We start from the raw sequence: 17,456 nt of genomic DNA, 5'->3' as shown, positions 1-17,456 counted from the left end.
TTTCTTCATGCAATTTTGCAATTCAGTGCATGTGTCAGATTTAATGTGGCGTGTAAGAAAACTCACTCTGATTTCAACTTGACAAACAGATTAGACGTAAGTCCCTTCCTAGTGCAATCTGTGTATGCATAATCTCACCACATTTCTCATTCCTCTGGACACCACAATATTATCCAACTCACTCAGTCACTCCCACTCCCACTCCCACTCTACCTTCTTCAGTTATCAATTGCGACAAAATTATTATTAAAATAAATGGTAAATGCTTAATTTTTTATTTTTTATTTTTGAAGAAAAAATGGACGAATTTAATTAGATAGCCTCCAAGGAGATAATGTCAAACAAACATAAAGGGGGTGAAGTTGCCCAGACAATGCAATCAGCTATGAAAACAACTTCTCAAACTAACAAGTGAGCAGCCAAATTCGCAGATCGCTTCACAAACATAAAGCTAATACAAAGAAAATGACTAGCTAATTTATGAATATCCTCCAAGATTAAGTCGAAAGAAGAGACAACTATTTTTCTGTAGCCCTTGGATAGAAGGGATTCTGTTTCGACTTGGACATGATCGATGTTCAACTCCTTGATCCAAGACAAAGCTTCCCGAACTGCGATGGTCTCTACTTCCTTTGGATTGTAAAGCCTCTACCACATTTGTTCTTTTGCTGCCACAAATCCGCCATTGTCATTGCGGAGGATAAAACCATAGCCTATAGTTTTAAGCTCCTTATTAATAGCTACATCAACATTTAACTTGAGCCATCCATGAGGAGGTTTCGTCTATTTTATCTGAGAGGGTTGGAGATTCAAGCTTCTGTTGGTCTGCTGGACAGTTGACCAAGCTTCCAGATAGCATCTTGCCCCTTTGACCACTGATGTGTGATTTGGACTTATGTTATTCCAGACTTTATGATTTTGGACCTCCCAAATTTTCCAGCAGGTTACCAAGAGTTAGCTTCCATGGCTTTCAGATTTGCAGTGATCCACTCAGGTCAATGAGATGTATTGCATGTAGGCATGTCAGCAAAACTCCTCCAACACTTCTTAGCAAATTCACAAGGGATGAATAGGTGATCTGCAGATTCTGGGTGGCTTGCACAAATATTGCATGAGCTAGCGCAATTAACCCTTTTCCTTTGGAGATTGTCAGCAGTGGGGAATAGGTTCGAACAAGCTTGCCTTAATATTTTAACTATTCAAATTTATTTTTACAAATTTGCACTATACTCCCCAACACGATCATTTTTGCAACCCAGAGAAAAATGTTACAAAATTACAAAAGTTAGGAGCTTTAAGTAGTTACAAGTCAAAATTAATACGGAGTATTTCTATAATCTTGAAATAAATTCTGCCTGCCACACAACCTACAAGTTCCAAGACCAAAGGTGATCCCCCGCCATATTATTGAGTGACAGAGTTGACTACTTAGAAAGATCCAAATTATCATTTTCCCCTATTATCATCATTATTATTATTATTGTTGTTGTTGTTATTATTATTATTATTCCCCATTGACCTTGATAATAATGAAATATATGAATCTGCATATACTCAAGTACAGAAAGAAGACTGGAATGTAAGCAACAGATATGCATTTGCAAATACTTACATATTAGCATAGATCCACTGGAACAACTGGAATGTGCAAGGCGGTTATACTAAAATAACACAGTTAAAAGTAGAGCATAATAATTCAATGCTTTAGCATAAGATGTTTGAAAACAAGGCGTTATATGATTTAGAAGAAACACAATGCCTCCACTAAAACCAAGTAGAAGTCAGTTTCCTAAAGCATTTTCTTCTGTTCATACTCCACTAACAGGGTTCGGGTATAATGTACAAACCTTTTCCCACATGGCATATTTCAAGATTTCAAGAACATTTTGCGGAACTCGTCATTTGATTTAGGGTTCTCGTCTCCTCCTTCCTCAGCTATCTGCTCCAATTTTGGTTTACTTTTGCTGACAGCTCTTGGCATTGCAAAAATGTTCCTACCCTTGAGCTGTATATCATCTTTCTGCCTATCAACCGACTGATCTCTTTTAGGCCCCCCTCCACTCTGTCTTGAAATTTCACCACTGTCCTTGGAATCTGATTTTGAACCTTGACCACCAGAATCTGCTGCCACAAGCATATAAAGAAAGAAAATGAAGGTCTGTCATTAATTTTGTACGGAGTATATATCTTCTCAAGTTTCTAGCCTGAGCTTTAGACACACCATTGCTAAGTCAAACATTAAATCAATGATATATATATATATATATATATAAAGTATATTGTTAAATGGAAACTCTAGCACAACATCAATGAATAATATGCAGATACATATGGAGTAATTAAAACTGGGGTCAGCTGTCAGCACACCATGTTTTGTTGGCATTCCTTTCCCAAGGTTTCCCCTCTTTCTGTTCTGCTGAGGATCTGACCTCAGAATGCTCAGTTTTTTTCCATGCAGCTTTTGCCTATTCTTTGCCAGAGCTGCAGCAAGGTGTGCATCATCGCAAAAATCCACATATGCCAATCCCTTTAAAAGTTTGGACAAAGAACAATAAGAAACTATGAAATGCAAAGCCTCTGATTAATACACATACAATGCACAATAAAGGAAGTGCTCAGAAGATTTTTACAACTCATAGCTAGCAAGGCACACTGGTTTCCTAATTGCTCAATCTGTACTAACAAACAGTGCCATTCACTAGCCCAAATCACTCCTAGAGAACTTCACGCAATTTTCCATATGAAGAATAAACAAGTGATGGTTATGTAGAAGACTATTCATATTTCATTGAGCATTTTGGCTATTCATTTAGGCAAGCTAAGATGAGCAGAGGATAAAGTAGATCAAAGTGGCATAGCAGAAGTGTGGAGGTCCATAACCCACAGGTTCCAGGATTGAAATGTGGCTATGTTGTCAACTTTTAATCCCGGAAATGCAGAAGCTATGTTTTAACTTATAAGCAAGAGTAGAAGATAAACTAGATAGAATGCTTAATTGCTTAATAGGATGAATACAGGAACCTAGTACTATAATTTATTAGCTCAGAAGTCTAACAAGTCACAGTGAGGCTCTGAGAAATGAGAAGCATTCTATATAATTATCAGATGTTTATTCTTCATAATCCAAAGTTAACAGTACAACTTTAGCTAGTCCAGAGTAAATTGCAATAAAATGAAAATTTAAAAATTTTCCCATGTTCGCCAGCAGTAACCATGCAACAATTGTATTCTCCTTGTGAGTACAGCACTATACAAAATGAGTAACATATGCATACAATGTATCATAACCAACTCAAACTGTATTTTCTTAATTTCTTCTCTCCATTTTTTAAGTGTTGAGTTGGGTTTTAAGATCTCGCTTGAAAAACAGAGGGGGGAGGGGTAAGGTGAGAGAGCAAGAGAGTACTCTTGATTTTCCAGTGAACTTGTCTGTTAATATTCGAATAGCAACAACTCCACCAACATCACTGAAGAACTTCTGTAGATCATCATAATTTGCCTGATCAAGTAACTTTAACCACTTAGTTCTCAACCAAGTGAAGAACTTCAAAAAGCAACACAAGCAGGCAACTCACCTGGAAGCTAAGGTTAGAGATAAATGCAGTGCACTGGTCATTGTACTGTTTTGGCTTTCCAGTGGAAATATCTTCCTTTTCTTTCTTGCTTGCACTTGCTGGTTTGCTTGCTTCTACCACCACATCCATCTTACCCGCACCAACCAAGTCTGTAGCTTGAGTTTTTCCCTTTTCATCAGTGGACTTAGAATTCTTGGCTTTCTCTTTGCGACGTTTTGCTGCGGGCTGTTCATCTGCTACATCTGAAAGTGGTTTCCTCTTTTCATGAATTCCTCTCCCAGTGGCAATCTCTCTCTGATCTGCAGATAAACCAGTATTTTTGCTCTCCTGCTGCAGCCTAAAAAGTCGTAGTTCTTCTAGGCGAGGAGTAACCTGATTTTATTAAAGACACATAGTAGCCATAAGAAATCTTGTTCCAGTAAGTTTGTGTACCAACATTTACATGGAAGGAAAAAGAAGGTAAAATCATTAAACCTCAATTAAAGGGTGTGTTCTATCTCAACTAAAAGCCTAAGCTAATAGTTGGACTGCACATTTATGTTTATATATTATATATGCTCAACAAGCTCACCTATCTTCCCTTAGCTGTCTGGACATGTCAATTTATCAAATGAAAGAGTAAATGCCAGTTACTTTTTCAAAATTGCTAAGAAACAGAAATTTTGACCATGACTTCTGACAAAAGTGAGTTTTTTAGAAAGGCACAGCAAAAATGAATTTGAATTTAACATCGGCCAGAATGGGAGCAAGCTTTAAGAAAGCCTGTTTGTGTACATGCTAAGAAATAAGCAGTGCACAATGTATGCCACTTGGTGATACAGAAAATGTGTGCTACTTATTATGTCAATCAAATAACAGAAAGCTGAGATTAAACTTGTTACCTTTTGTACGGCAAGATCAAAGTCTTCAAGGGAACCACATTCTCTCTCAAAGCGCACCCAAGAATGGCATATGTCCTGAATGATTCTGTTTTTTAGAAGAAGATATCATCTAATTCAAGATGAAATTCACATTTTTTTTCATCCAAACAAAAACATTATCTAGTAAACCTAAAACTGTGAATTCATATGCACAGCCATAGCATGAAATGCACAAACAACATTGATAGAATACCGAAAATTAAGATGGATTCAGAGTTCAAGGTCTAGAATTTATAGCCATCATTATCAATTCAAATTCATTTTCCCCGTCACTGCACTGAAGCAGCATAAAACAGGCATTTACAATATACATCTCAAAGAGAATCCTAGGGAGTTATAGAATACTGAATACTCTTATTCATAACCAGAAATCCACAAAAGATAAATGCAGAGTAAATAACAGAACTAGAATTGTTTTAAAAGTTTTCTGGACTCCAATAATAAGGCACATCACTTTCAAGTGCTCAGTTTCTTTTTTACCAAACACAGTTTAATCAGCTAGGCCATTTGGTCAATGCCAAGGAATACTTCACTGCATACCTACAGCTTCAGATTATTATTTCCACACATTCAGATTAATGAGCAACTCATCAGGTAAAAAATAATTAGAGATATTAGAGTTTTATTTCCATATTTCATTATTTCCTGCAATCAAAGGATCCATAAAAAAAATACTAATGCACACAAATTTCCACATATAATTATAATTTATGGAATATTGGAATATGTAAAAGATGAGCAGAACATTATAAGTAAGCAGAGTGATATCATACTCCAATAAAAAAAAAAATTAAAAAAAAAAAAAAAACATGACACAGAAATGACTTCAATAATCAATACAAATGTAAAATGCATGACAAACTACCGATATTTATAAAATAATAAAATATTATCACATTATGCTGTGTGGGGATTTACCTCAGAGCCTGTCCCTGGGAATTTTTTGCTATAACATCTTTTGTACAGGGATCTGGCTTCATTTATGTGACCCATCTTGATCTCCATAGATATATAGCCTTGCCAGGCTTCTAGCATAGATCCACTGCAACAAATAGCAAGGTGGTAGTTAGAACATTAAAGACAACATAAAAATAATGCAAAGATTTCAACTGGCAAGAAGAAATATAATATTACCAGATTTTAAGTAAGCTTTCCCAAACACCACGAGCAGCAATTAAATCTTTCCGCAGATTTGCCTCTAAATGGGCCCAGTAACTATACATTCGTATTAACTTTTCTGTATTCTTCAGATGTGGGGACAAATAGTCTGATGCACGCTGGAATAAAATATAACACACCAACCTTATTATAGAACACAATAAGAAAGCTGATTGATTTTCGTTTCTCTATAAGTAAAGCTGATCAACTTCCAATCACTTGTTGGGCCGGGGGTAAAGGATGATGTTCTATTTAGATCTTTTTGATACATTGTCAACACAAAAGCATAAGTTTTCAAAAGCATCCGACCAAAAACACCATCCATGGGAATAAAAGAAAAGGCAATTAGACCTGAAAGGTGTCCCGTATCATTGCATAATCCAAGCCACTCCCCACTCCTTGAGATGAAGACATTCTCCGTCTTAAGCTATCAACTCTTGTGAGAAAAACTTCTAGATACTGCAACAGGAACACCAGTTATCAATTTTAGGAAGACAGAGGCTTATTAATGCAAGCATGTAATTAAGTTAAAAATCATTTTCAAGAGAAACACAAGGATTTAAAATGTATAAACAAAGTATACAAACTCCCCACCGGCCACTCCATAAAAGTGCACTTTGCTGCAATGGATATAGAAAGTCCTTGCAATAGAAGAATGCAGCATATACTTAATTTCTTTGAGCACTGACCAAACCCATTGGGGTGGGGGGAAGGGTCAGAAGAAAAAAGGTTGTCACGGTGGGGGGAAGGGTCAGAAGAAAAAAAGTTGTCACATTTTCCCATGCCATATCCTACATTTTCCACAATCACACTCCTATCATCTATAACATATGATCAGTAAAACATAACAAAATCAATTTTCATGATTTTGGCCACCCACAGCATCAGTAGTAGTGAAACAATAACCAACCAAAGAGAGAAATGCATCTACCTCTTCAATGCTTAAGAAGGTGCATTGAAGTGACTTCTCGAAAACCTGGACAACAAAAAAAAAAGAGAAAAATATAAGAAACAGATTGCTCTAGCCATCAAGATTAGAAACAATGGATGCATTCAACAAAGTGCAAAATTGTCACTAAACCAATTCATAGTTCATGGAAATATAAATTCCGAGATTTTCATAAAAAGAATATAAAATAACCTCACTCAGGATGTAATTGCCACTGATTTGGTTTGCTAATGAATCCAGTTTGACTTTCAAAAAAAAAAAAAAAGGAAGAAAGAAATAACTGGTCCAACATTCTAGAATGAGAACAAAAATGACCACATAATCTATGAAATTAAGATCTGATTATGATATTCATAATAATATAGTATGATTATTATCATTTGAGGAATAAACATGGTAATTAAATTTGAGAAGGAACTCCAAGGAGTTATATAAACAAATGGCAAACATCAAACAGCCGTTCTTCTACTTGAAACACATTGAAATATTTAACAAGACAGAGGCTTAGATTCAAGTAGTTTAAAAGAGTAAAGCATGTCTAATAGCTTTGACTATGTGTAGCAAGATATAGATTACGGAGAACACAAGTCACAGCTGTGAGGCAAAGCAGTGTAGTTTCAAGACTAGAGCATACAGTGGATAGTTCATCCTCAGAAGCACGACTACGTTCAAGACATAGTAGGTAACGAGTCCACAATTCTCCAGACCAGGGACAGTTCCGCGTGGCCCTATGATGAATGTCTCTCACAATCCTGGAAGTCTGAAACAAAAGAGTCCTCATTTTGAACCTTAGCCATTATAATTAAACAGGGAATTGAAGGGAGAGGGTAGAGAGGATACCTTCAAGGTTTTGCCCATGTAGAGAGTATAGTCAAGCCAGAGATCACTAGAAATTGGAAAGTCGGCTACAGCCCGTTCATACAATATCTGAACCCTAGCTGGGTCCCCAGATGACTGCTCAAATTTTAAATAAGTCTGCAACAAAAGGTCAAACATCAATACTTTAAATGAGTAATTTCAAAATCTTGTGGGTCACAATTTGAGTTAACAATTACTAATCAAGCACTGTTCTACAGAAATAAGGTAAGGTTCAGATCTTCACTGCAAATTGTGATCATTCCACACAGTTATATGAATCTTTCAACATAAAAACTTTCAAGCAAATGCCTACGGAAGAATATGTTAATCTCAGTTTGTTTTTAAGGTCTATAAACTAGAGATTAACGAGACTTGGCACATTAGTTTAGAAAATCAAGTAGAATTGACTGGAAAATGAATTGACTTCATTTCCAGCATGTTATATTGGTTCAAAATGCCATGTTCTACCCTTCACTTTGGCACTCTATGTCAAAGCAAAACAACACAAAAAAGAGATGATAAAGTCATAATAATGATAAGCAATTGAACAGTAACATGCAATGAATTGCATATTCATGCATAATAATAACAAGCAAACAAACAAACAAAAACAACTTTCAGATCATATGTTCAAAAGCAATACATGTAATAGTAAATGTGGCATACTAACGATGGAATTAATGCTCACATAATAATCCACATACCTAAAATTAAGATGAACCAAAAAAAGAGTTTTAACCAGATTATTAAGATCTCTAGTATCAAAATTTCTAAATTGCCTTTAATACTCCTTTATTCCCAAGATGAGATGGTAAGCAGCAAAAGAAAAATGGTGCAGACCATGAACTGTTGAAGTCTATCTGTCTCGGTTGCATCCTTATTGGATATTAGATCCTCAAGGTCAAGTCGAGCATTCAACATCTCTAGAGCTTTTTGATATGCAGATACCACCTGTGCAGAAATTCCATCCAAGTTACTGGAGTTGACATCAATATTACCTCCCTGTTCTACTTCCCAAGCCTTGTATGCAATAAGAGTTGTTTTCAGGTCAGCAAGGGGAACAGACAGCTGTCGATGAAACAAATTTCTAATTCGTTGGATCTGCTTCTCCCTTGTCTGCCATAAGATGAAATAAGCATTATGGAATTGGTCAGCATACTATGGATTAAAAAAATAATAACAAAGAATCAACAAGGGCATGCTATAGTTCAAACAGGTTGTAGCAAAAGTGCAGGACACGTATGGCTCTCATCACAATTGTGTCAAAAACAAGAGGCAAGGATGAAAAATACATCAAGGCAAGCGGACACACCTCGTGATCAGTTCCATCAATTGTGATGAGAATGGCTTGCTCAAAGTCCCTGTATAATTCCCATATCTGGCCACCTTCAGCAACATGCAAACCAGCAGCAGTAAGGGCACGCTCAAAGAGATTTCTTGCCTTTGATATACCATCTATAGAACATGAACTAACTGATGGGTCATGCTCTTGAACATAATTTAAGTAGTCACACCATAAAACCACAGACTGCAGAGAGAGAGAAGTTAAGCTTAGTTTTAATTTTTCTTTTTTAAAGTAGAATAAAATTTTGAGTGAGCTAAGAAGGCTATAATTTATCTTCCCCTTAAAAATTATACAGAACTTGCATTAGAGTTTGATAATTGGTATATTTAAAACTGTCTGAAACTTAAAATTTTGTTTTGTTTCATTAAACTAAGGTTTTTCCTTTATCATTTCCATTTTCCGTTAACCCAATCACTCCGGCCAGAGAAACCAAAGATTTCAATATAGACAGCAAGCAGTGAAGACCAGTTACTTGCCAGGAAATAATGACAAGGATCATACTAAAAGGTTTTGTTCTTATCTGTGTATACACTCTAGTTACCATCACCTCTATGTTAACCAATTATATTCAAGGGTAAATAATTTGTATTGCTAGCTTTAAGGGACCAAAGTTTCATTGAAATATTTATAAAAGGGAAAATGGCCTTTTTAGTCCCTCAATTGTGCCATAATGGTAAACTCGGTCCTTTAATTATTAGGGTCATAGTTATTGTTATAAGGTATATTATCACATATGGTATCCTATATATTAGGAAAGTTGGAAACTAGGGTTTTGAGGTTACCATACAGAATGTACTCCAAAGTCATATATATAGGATGGTGTACTCTCTTCAAAACCGTGTGAGACATAGAGCTGCCAGTCAAGGTATTCTCCTAAAACCTTTGAACATGGTATCACAGCCTAGGTTATAAACACGAAAAAAAATTTTCGCTCCGCTGTCATCACCGCCCACCCACGAAGGATCGCCGGCGTCCGGCGACCCTCCCTGCGAAATCCGGCGCCGATCTGCCCTGCGCGTGAGGCTCACGCGCCACCGCACCGCCGCCCACCTCCGCCACGCGCCGGCGCGTGACCACCGCACCGCCGCCCACCTCCGCCACGCGCCGGCGCGTGAGCTGCCTCCGGCCACCGGAATTTTTCCCGGCCCGGCGCGTGAGCTGCCTCCGGCCACCGGAATTTTTCCCGGCCGACGTCTCCGAGCTCGCCCAGGTCTAGGGGTCTCGGATCTGGTCTTGGTTTGGACCAGTGTTGCTTCGGTTATTGCGGGTCTTCAATCAGGTTGTCTCATACGCCCTCCGGTTACTGTTTTTTGTCTGTTTCTGATCTGTTTGGGCTCCATTTTTTGTGGGTATGGCTGAAAATAAGTCGATTGTTGTTACTGATATTGTTCCTGTGAATTCCAAAATCACGGACTGTAAGCTTAATGACTCTAATTACTTAGAGTGGTCTCTGGTCATTAAGCTTTATCTCACTAGTTTGGATAGAACAGACCACCTCACTGAGACCAAAGAGGATGCTAATTGGGTGAAGGATGATGCCCGTTTGCTTTTACAAATTCGTAATTCTATAGATGAGGGTATTCTTGGGTTTGTTAGTCATTGTTCTTCTGTTAAAGAATTGATGGATTATTTGGAATATTTGTACTCTGGGAAGGGGAATATCACTCGTATGTATGATGTTTGCAAGTCTTTTTACCGTGCCGAGAAGCGAAATTTGTCTCTTACTGCTTACTTTATGGAATTTAAGAAAACATATGAGGCTCTTAATAAACTCATGCCATTCACTGCTGACGTTAAAGAGCAACAAAAGCAGCGTGAACAATTGGCTGTTATGAGTTTTTTGGCAGGTCTTCCTTCTGAGTTTGACACAGCTAGGTCCACAATTCTTAGTACATCTGAAATCCCTACCCTAGCTGATGTCTTCCCTCGCTTGATTCGATCCGAGCAGTCCAAGATACCCGATGTTCCCATCCCACCTAATAGTGCTCTTGTTAGTCGTACTCCTCACAATGGGAATGGTGGCAATTCCCAAGGGCACACTTCCGGTCATCCTCACAGTGGGAACAATGGATATTCCCAGGGGCGTACTTCGACCATTGTGTGTCACTATTGTCAAAAGCCAGGGCATATAAGGAGGGACTGTCGGAAGTTGCAAAAGGATCGTAGGAATTCTTCTGCCAATGTTGCATCTACACCTGAGGCACCTTCCAAGACTATCATGGTCTCTGCTGATGAGTTTGCCAAGTTTTCTCAATACCAAGACTCTTTGAAGCATTCATCCTCTTCGGTCACTGCAATTGCTGACTCAGGTAACCCAACCTCTTGTCTTCTATCATCATCATCCAAATGGGTTATAGACTCGGGTGCCACAGACCATATGACAGGTAATTCGAGTTTATTTTCCTCCATTTCTTCTTCTCCACATAGTTCCCCTGTCACCTTAGCGGATGGGTCCAACTCCCATGTACTTGGGTCTGGCTCCATTACGCCAATCCCCACACTCCCCTTACAGTCTGTCTTGCACCTCCCTAATTTCTCGTTCAATTTGATTTCGGTCAGCCAGCTTACCCGTGCTTTAAACTGTTCTGTTACGTTCTTCCCTGATCATTGTCTGTTTTAGGATCTTATGACGAAGAGGGTTATTGGTGAGGGGCGTGAGTCTGGGGGTCTCTACATTCTTGACACCAAGAGGTCAAAGTTGGTTGCTTGTTCGGGTGCTGTCACTCCGGTGGATGCTCATTGTCGTTTGGGGCATCCTTCCCTCCCGTTGTTGAAGAAATTGTGTCCACAGTTTCGTAGTTTACCGTTTTTACATTGTGAGTCGTGTGAGTTTTCTAAGCACCGTCGTGTGCATTTGAGTCCTAGAGTTAGCAAACGTGTGTCTACTTTGTTTGAGTTAGTACATTCAGATGTTTGGGGTCCGTGTTCTGTGACTTCTAAACTTGGCTATAAGTATTTTGTTACCTTTGTTGATGATTTCTCTCGAATGACATGGTTATATTTAATGAAGTCTCGTTCTGAATTGTTTGATGTATTTCGTGGATTCTGTGCTGAAATTAAAACTCAATTTGGTGTTCATGTCAAAATATTACGCAGTGACAATGCTAAAGAGTATTTCTCGTACCCCTTTTCCTCTTATATGCATGGGGTAGGTATGTTGCATCAATCTTCTTGTGTTGACACACCTTCCCAAAATGGGGTAGCTGAGCGCAAGAATCGGCATTTGCTTGAAACTGCAAGGGCCTTATTGTTTCAAAGGGGGGTTCCTAAGCAGTTTTGGGCTGATGTTGTTTCCACTGCCTGTTTCTTAATCAATCGCATGCCCTCTGTGGTTTTGGATGGGAAAACTCCGTACCATACTCTGTGTCCATCACAACCTTTGTTTCCTATTGACCCCCGTATATTTGGTTGTGTATGTTTTGTTCGAGATGTCCGTCCTAACCTCACCAAGCTTGATCCAAAGTCTCTGAAGTGTGTGTTTCTTGGTTATTCTCGTGTGCAAAAGGGGTACAGGTGTTACTCTCCAGAGCTTGGTAGGTACCTTGTTTCTATTGATGTCACTTTTCACGAGGATGTTCCTTTCTTTCCTTCTTCTCCGAATGCCATTGGTCAGGGGGAGGATGAGGGGGATGACATCTTGATGTATACAGTCACGACATCTGTCCCTATGCCTGCTCCTACTCCTCCAGTTTTACAAGTCTATTCTCGTCGCCCTTGGCCTGCTGCCCCCGTTCCTGCTTTGCCTCAAGCTCCTCTTCCTGCCTCGGTACCTACTCCAATACCTGAAACCACCTCTAAGTCAGTTGATCCAGTGTTAAATGATACCCTTCCTATTGATGTTCGAAAAGGTAAACGCAGTTGCACTTATCCTATATCCTCTTTTGCATCATATGCTCAGCTGTCCTCTGTCTCCTGTTCTTTTGTTGCTTCCCTTGATTCCGTGTCCATTCCTAAAACTGTTAAGGAAGCCTTTCTCCTGTGGCTAAGCTTACTTCTGTCAAGTTACTCATTTCAATGGCAGCCATTAAAGATTGGCCACTGCATCAGCTTGATATCAAGAATGCCTTTTTGCATGGGGATCTTCATGAAGAGGTGTACATGGAGCAACCTCCTGGGTTTGTTGCTCAGGGGGAGTCTGGGAAAGTATGCCGACTTCGAAGATCATTATATGGACTGAAGCAAAGCCCGCGAGCATGGTTTGGAAAGTTTAGTCAAGCAGTGCAAAGCCCGCGAGCATGGTTTGGAAAGTTTAGTCAAGCAGTGGAGAGCTTTGGGACATGGTTTGGAAAGTTTAGTCAAGCAGTGGAGAGCTTTGGGATGGTGAAAAGTAAATCGGATCACTCAATGTTCTACAAGTGGATGGTGAAAAGTAAATCGGATCACTCAATGTTCTACAAGTGGTCCAAAACAGGCATAATCTGGTTAGTGGTCTATGTGGATGACATTGTCATTACGGGGAGTGACACCGAAGGAATTTCATCTCTTAAGTCATTCTTTCATAGTCAGTTTCAGACAAAGGATTTGGGACCACTAAAGTACTTCCTGGGTATTGAAGTCATGAGGAATAAAATAGGTATATTACTGTCTCAACGAAAATATGTACTTGACTTACTAGGTATATTACTGTCTCAACGAAAATATGTACTTGACTTACTGGGTATATTACTGTCTCAACGAAAATATGTACTTGACTTACTGTCTGAAATACTGTCTCAACGAAAATATGTACTTGACTTACTGTCTGAAACAGGGAAACTAGGGTCTAAACCATGCAATACTCCTATGATACCAAACATGCAATTATCAAAGGAAGGGGAGTTGTTTGAAGATCCTAAGAGGTATAGGAGATTAGTTGGGAAGTTGAACTACTTGACAGTAACTCGTCCAGACATTGCATATCCAGTGAGTGTTTTGAGCCAATATATGGCATCTCCAACTGTTGAGCATTGGGCAGGAGTAGAACACATCTTGAGTTATTTGAAGGGAGCTCCAGGACATGGAATTTTGTATAAAAATCATGGGCACACTAAGATCGAGTGTTTTACTGATGCTGATTGGGCAGGATCCAAAGAGGATCGTAGATCAACAACTGGATATTGTGTTTTCTTTGGAGGTAATTTGGTTTCGTGGAAAAGTAAGAAACAGAATGTGGTTTCTCGTTTGAGTGCAGAGTCTGAATATAGGGCAATGGCACAATCCACATGTGAAGTGATGTGGATAAACAACCTTCTGAGTGAGGCTGGTTTTAAAGCTCCAATCCCTACAAAAGTATGGTGTGATAACCAAGCTGCTCTGCATATTGCATCAAACCCAGTGTTTCATGAACGAATGAAGCATATAGAGATTGACTGTCATTTTGTTCGTGAGAAGATACAACAAGGGTTAATTTCCACTGGATTTGTAAAGACTGGAGAACAACTCGGGGATTTATTCACGAAGGCCCTAACTGGGACACGAGTTAGTTATCTGTGTAACAAGTTGGGCATGATTAATATCTTTGCTCCAACTTGAGGGGAGTGTTATAAGGTATATTATCACATATGGTATCCTATATATTAGGAAAGTTGGAAACTAGGGTTTTGAGGTTACCATACAGAATGTCCTCCAAAGTCATATATATATGATGTTACTCTCCTCAAAACCGTGTGAGACATAGAGCTGCCAGTCAAGGTATTCTCCTAAAACCTTTGAACAGTTATCAAGGCGGACTTTCTAGGCGAGATGCTATCGATCGCCTAGTCGACGCCTAGGCGATGAGTTATATATATATATATATATATATATATATATATATATATATATATATATATATATATATATATTATAAACCAATTAATATTAAATATCAAATATTAGATTAATATTCTTGGGACTTATGGTATTGGGCATCTCAAAGGTTGCTTGAAACTTGTTCCTTGAGACTTGCAGTGTATTGGACAGCTCAAGAGTCTTTCCTTTCTATGCCTGTATGTGTATATATATAAATATCAGACAAATATGAATATTTTCAACCTTTAACCTATTATTGGAGCAAGTCAGTGCCTGGGCTGGGTTCAGGGAGCAGCGGCGACCCACGGCAAGGAGTCCGGTCGCCATCGAAGAGCTCACGCGCCACCATCTCCGAGCTGCTCCGCCGTCACGCGCCGGCGCGTGCGGTGGTTTCTGGCGACTTCGCCGGTCGTTTTTTCTAGGCGAGGCGAGTCGACCGCCCGGACGCCTAGGCGTCGCCTAGGCGACGCCTTGATAACACTGATTAGGGTGACCTCATTTAGTCCCTGAATTGTTCGCATAGTGACCATTTTAGTCCCTCACCTAATGTATATGTTAAATCTAATGTTGATATAAGGGCAAATCTGAAAATACATTTACATGAAATTATAGAGAAGACAAAGAAGAAAATTAATATATATTACATTCATATGCAAGAAATGGTTACGACTTCAACTACAACAAATTGTATTCAAATACCATGATTCAAATTGGTGTGGCTGAGAAGCCAGATGTTGGGGAGAAAAGGGAGCCAATATGGATGGAATCCACACAAGAAAAAAATGCATAATATTTAGAATTTTCCCTAAGCAGTACAAACATTCTTAAAGTCTGCTACGCTAGAGGTCCAAGACATTTTTCCATTGTTGTTCAGTACAAGAAAAAAGGAGTATGAAAGAATGGTGCTTTTGGAATTTGGATGATTGGTTCAGGTTGGGAGTTATTAGGCAGGCCATAGCCGCACTGGTCAGAAAACTCTATGATGAAAATCTTAAAGGTAAGAAAATCTAGGAAGTAGATGAAGGTGAATCCATGGGCACCATTTGGATTGATGAGAGTAGAATTCCTTGTGCAATTACCGCAAGAACTTTTCCAATACTGGAGAATCTAGCTTTTTATTACTCTAATATTTTCTTCGACATTTTCATGTCATTTTCGTGTAGCGCAAATACTCAACATATTTCATACAACGTTGAAAAAATCGTTAGGCGCCCTCTCGGCGCCTAGTTTTTTTCTTCTTTTAATTTTTTTAAATATATTTTAAGTGTTAATAATTGTAAAGTGTTTAATATTTTAAGTCTTTACACGTTAATAGTTAATACTTAATAAGTTAATAGTTATTAGTTATTATTTATTATTATTAGTGCATTACTTATTAGTTTAATTTAGTTATTACTTATTATTTTATTAAGTTATTATTTATTAGTTATTAGACTATTAGAGTATTAGTTAATACATTATAACATTAATAGTTTAAATGTTTAAGATTTAAAACTTAAAAAAAAAAAAGAAACTAGCCGGCGGGCGCCGCCTAGGCGCGATTTTTGCAACCTTGATTTCATATTGAATTATATACTTTTATGACTTGTGTTTTGGGATAAGCAAATGAATTTTCCAGATTTGCCCTTACATCAACATTAGATTTTAATGTATACCTGAGATGCGGGGCTAAAATGGCCACTTAGGGAACAATTCAGGGACTAAATGGAGTAACGCTTATAATTAAAGGTCTGAGTTAGTGAGTTTACCATTATAGATTGAGGGACTAAAAAAGTCATTTCCCCTTTATAAAATATTAAGCTTATAAATCCTGCTAATTAAATCATAATTTAACCACATGAGAAGATCTCTGCATTCTTCCACACATGAGAAGATCTCTGCATTCTTCCACAATTCATTCAACATACTCCCTTGAACAATGCATTCTTATGTGAGAAAAGAATGGCAACATTGGCATAAAATAGTACAACTAACCAGATAATCAGACACTCCACGCTCATATAACTTTTCAATAGCAGGGAAAGCCTCAGGTCTGCAGATAAAAGAAAATGAAAAGGGAAAGTGAGTACACTACATAAAAAAAGATAAATCATGGTTTACTCATTCATTTTTCCTCCATGCGTTTGATATATTGGGTAAATAAATTAAATAAAACAAAGAAAAAAGATGAAAACAATCAAAGAAAAAATATAACAGTGAAGAAGACAAAAATACCCCCAGTTCCACTATTCTAATAAAAGATTGATTCAAATAGCTTCACTAAAGAAAGGCTAAACTTCATAAGGCTTCTTGTGTTGCTTTCAAAATCTCTTTTGCAATCAAATCTTTATAGCCACCTCAAAATAAATTTTTTAAAAAATGGATTGCAACCCCAACTCGAATACTCGATCAAAGGGATAAGAACTCTCAGGCAAAAAGACTTAGTCCTCTTCAATTGACAGTTTAAAAAAAGAACTAGAGGAACACAATTTTACTACAGAAGAGAAACATAATAGAAAGATTTCTTTAAATTGCAGGACTGATCTCTTTCTGATTCCATTTTTTCACTTTCCTGCAGGCAACAGGCCTGCCTAGTTAATCCAGCCATCATTCGTACTTGTATTATTCTACTTCCTTACACTTCCAAAAGATACCACACCCATTAAGAATTGAATGGGTAGCACATTAATTAAAAGACAAGGAAATGTAGCAAATAAAATCATTCAAGTTATTTAATTAAAATAAACTAAAAACACCTAGTTCAGTGAAGAAGCAATACCCAGAGCTAAGAGACATCTCATCTTTATCCACTCCTTCCACATCTCGGAACTCAGTGGAAACATGGTACTCATAGCTTCCCTAGCTATTCTTAGCTTCTCTATGTCTCCCTGCTTCCTCAGGGA

General features: G+C 38.1%; 1 protein-coding gene and 1 long non-coding RNA gene across 4 annotated transcripts in view; both read right to left on the bottom strand.

The window, feature by feature from the left end:
- Positions 1–1,593: 1,593 nt before the first annotated feature.
- Positions 1,594–17,456, bottom strand: part of LOC116006466 (squamous cell carcinoma antigen recognized by T-cells 3) — a 22,482-nt gene continuing 6,619 nt past the window's right edge. The window contains exons 1-15 of one of the 3 annotated variants that reach the window (XM_031246853.1): positions 17,333–17,432; positions 16,549–16,606; positions 8,773–8,988; positions 8,301–8,576; positions 7,443–7,577; positions 7,237–7,362; positions 6,585–6,629; positions 6,005–6,112; positions 5,630–5,772; positions 5,414–5,537; positions 4,457–4,531; positions 3,576–3,947; positions 3,407–3,499; positions 2,368–2,527; positions 1,594–2,124 (exon numbers count right to left, since the gene is read on the bottom strand). In XM_031246853.1, coding sequence (XP_031102713.1) covers positions 1,868–2,124; positions 2,368–2,527; positions 3,407–3,499; positions 3,576–3,947; positions 4,457–4,531; positions 5,414–5,537; positions 5,630–5,772; positions 6,005–6,112; positions 6,585–6,629; positions 7,237–7,362; positions 7,443–7,577; positions 8,301–8,576; positions 8,773–8,988; positions 16,549–16,606; positions 17,333–17,349 — 2,205 coding nt within the window. In that variant the 5' untranslated portion in view covers positions 17,350–17,432 and the 3' untranslated portion in view covers positions 1,594–1,867. Of the gene's footprint in view, positions 2,125–2,367; positions 2,528–3,406; positions 3,500–3,575; positions 3,948–4,456; positions 4,532–5,413; positions 5,538–5,629; positions 5,773–6,004; positions 6,113–6,584; positions 6,630–7,236; positions 7,363–7,442; positions 7,578–8,300; positions 8,577–8,772; positions 8,989–16,548; positions 16,607–17,332; positions 17,433–17,456 lie in introns of those variants that run through there. The other 2 variants (XM_031246851.1, XM_031246852.1) reach the window with 2 other exon arrangements.
- LOC116006467 lies at positions 9,731–9,931 on the bottom strand. Its single transcript, XR_004095143.1, has 2 exons — positions 9,898–9,931; positions 9,731–9,855 (listed from the first exon to the last, which is right to left on the bottom strand). It is a non-coding gene; the product is annotated as an uncharacterized LOC116006467 (long non-coding RNA).

This window comes from Ipomoea triloba, chromosome 15, assembly GCF_003576645.1.
Source record: "Ipomoea triloba cultivar NCNSP0323 chromosome 15, ASM357664v1".
Taxonomy (NCBI): domain Eukaryota; kingdom Viridiplantae; phylum Streptophyta; class Magnoliopsida; order Solanales; family Convolvulaceae; genus Ipomoea; species Ipomoea triloba.
Note: the sequence above shows the minus strand (reverse complement) of the source record. Positions and strands in the feature narration are given on the sequence as shown.